Source organism: Marmota marmota, unplaced genomic scaffold (genome assembly GCF_001458135.2).
Source record: "Marmota marmota marmota unplaced genomic scaffold, marMar, whole genome shotgun sequence".
Lineage (NCBI taxonomy): Eukaryota > Metazoa > Chordata > Mammalia > Rodentia > Sciuridae > Marmota > Marmota marmota.
This window is the reverse complement of record NW_026000005.1, coordinates 28,908,813-28,911,312: the sequence shown is the minus strand read 5'-3', so window position 1 is coordinate 28,911,312 and position 2,500 is coordinate 28,908,813. Positions and strand designations below refer to the sequence as shown.

Here is a 2,500-nt window from a genome sequence, read left to right as displayed (position 1 = left end):
TTCCTCACATTTGGAAAATGCCACACTAACCTAATTATTTGTTCCCTTGTCCATTTATGCTTTGCTCCAACATTATGCTGAATGAATTCCCCCATGGTTTCCAGTAATGCGAGTCAGTCAATGATATGAAACCCTCCAGATCTGGCCCCACTGCATTCCCACTCATCTTTGGCAAACTTGTGAACTGACATGCACAAACCCTTTGGTTCAACCATATCAAACTACACTATCTGTTCAAACATGCCCAATGCTTCATCCCTCTCTGCCTCTCAGGGCCCATTCTTTCTGCCCTAAACACAGTTCTCTTGGTTCTCCATCTACCTGTGTCCATCAGCTCTCCGTATCTCCTAGAAAGCCTGAAATCTCTGCAGAGTCCTCTCTGATGCACCTGCACACTTTCAGTGCTGCTCTACGCATGCCCTTGTGGCATCTTGTGCACAATCCAAGGACCATATTTACAACTGGATCTATGTGTCATGATTTGGTTGTTCTCTTTTCCCACCAGACTCTTATGTTCCCCAGGGACAGAGACAGTAGGTAGCTCCTGGGATTCACTCATACCTGAATCTGTAGACACTCAACCAAAAACAACAGATGACTTTCTAAAATGTGTTTCTATACATACACTAAGCATATTTCAATTTGGGATGGCACAGTCATCATTGTGAGCATTAATTTTTTAACTCAGCTATAATCCAATAAATCTTCAATGTGAAGAAATATTTCCCTTGTACAAAATGACCCCAGCCTCTGATTATTGTGTCTGATTTCTATAAAGTCCTCTGGGATCTCTGACAGGTTACTAGCTCTGATTCCTTATCATTGCTATGACTATCTTTGGTAATTCACCTTTATTTGATGCTGTTAAAGGCTTAACCTGAGAAACAAGAAAAGGGGGAGAAGGAAGTTAAAATAAACGTTATCAGTCTCTAAATCATGGCATGAATGTTTCTATGAATCCTGTAGGTAAAACTTATTAATTTTAAATGCACTGATTTTGTAATATGTATTTTAGCTACTGAGGTACCTCTTAAACCCTCAACTCTTGCACTTCCGGAAGATGACTCTGCCTCAATGAAGATTTTGATACTACAGAAGAATGTAGGTCTAAAGTGAATGAACCCAAATTACAAAATACAAAGGGAAAATCTCTCACCTTGGTTGAAACCTCAGCAATCAAATTCTGCTTATTTGGATCCACAAAATCCACAGGCTGACCTTCAAATTCAATTTTCCCAAGCATGGTACCCTATCAAATTAAAAACATTAGACAGTTAAAAGGAAGCAATCAGGAAGGTGCTGACAGGATAAACTCACAGGGACTTTGAACATCTGCTCCAAGATTTAGATGTCTTTATAACTACTTGTAGCCATCATCAGAAGATCTTCATCTTCTCAAATGGGAAAATGAAGCAATCATCACAAATATTTTGAGAAATACTCTGGCAAATTCAATTAGTTCTTTTAGGGCTCAGATCATTTCCCAGATTGAGCAGAGTCAAAGGGAATCAGAATTTGGATGTTCAGATTCCAGGCTGATATAGATTGAAGTATTTAGTGTGCCTGAACTCCTTAGTGCATATGACTTAGAGACATTTTCTAGGAAGGGACAAAATGATCTATTGAAAAGAAAATAAGTCATCTGAAAACTATAGAAGATTTAAAAGAATTGCTATATATTTTGATATCCAAACATAGTGAAATGCAACATAAATCATAGACTTCTAGAAGTTGCAATAAAATTATTCACTACTTTTTCATGTCCAGGTATCTCTAAGAGCCTGAACTTTAAAGAGTATTTAATTCTCTTTTTAAGTTTTCACTAATCAGCTTTGCTGATTAAACATGGCTCCATTTCCCTCTTTTTATCAGCTGTATCTTAAGACTTATTTATATGTTAGAAAGTCTACTTGGAACCACTTAGGAAAATAGCATTCTATATTTAGTTATAATGGTTTTTCTTTAAAAAAGAAATAGATCCTTTCTTTCCCTTTTAAAATTATTCCTTGGAGAAGTCATTTGGTTAGTAAGGGTAGAAAATGGTAGCTCACTATGCAGGCATGATGGTTATTTTAGTGCTCTATTTAAAACCAGCCTTGACATCTGGGAAAATGAACCAAACACCATCTTTCATCTCCACACTGGATTGCTAAAGGTCATGGTGATCAGTACTTACTTTGGGAAACCAAGTTCCATAATCCCTTGATTATGTCTATGAATCCCTAATTTTGTTTTTTTTGTTTGTTTGTTTGTTTGTTTGTTGTTGGTTGTTCAAAACATTACATAGTTCTTGATATATCATCTTTCACACTTTGCTTCAAGTGGGTTATGAACTCCCATTTTTAGCCCATATACAAATTGCAGAATCACATCAATTACACATCCATTGATTTACATATTGCCATACTAGTGACTGTCGTGTTCTGCTACCTTTCCTATCCTCTACTATCCCCCCTCCCCTCCCCTCCCCTCCCCTCTTCTCTCTCTATCCCCTCTACTG

At 37.3% G+C, this 2,500-nt stretch overlaps 1 protein-coding gene across 1 annotated transcript in view; it reads right to left on the bottom strand.

Moving 5' to 3' along the window:
• Cps1 (carbamoyl-phosphate synthase 1) overlaps positions 1-2,500 on the bottom strand; it is a 126,636-nt gene that overhangs the window by 95,932 nt on the left and 28,204 nt on the right. The window contains exon 6 of the mRNA XM_015480991.2: positions 1,157-1,249. Coding sequence (XP_015336477.1) covers positions 1,157-1,249 — 93 coding nt within the window. The remainder of the gene's footprint in view (positions 1-1,156; positions 1,250-2,500) is intronic.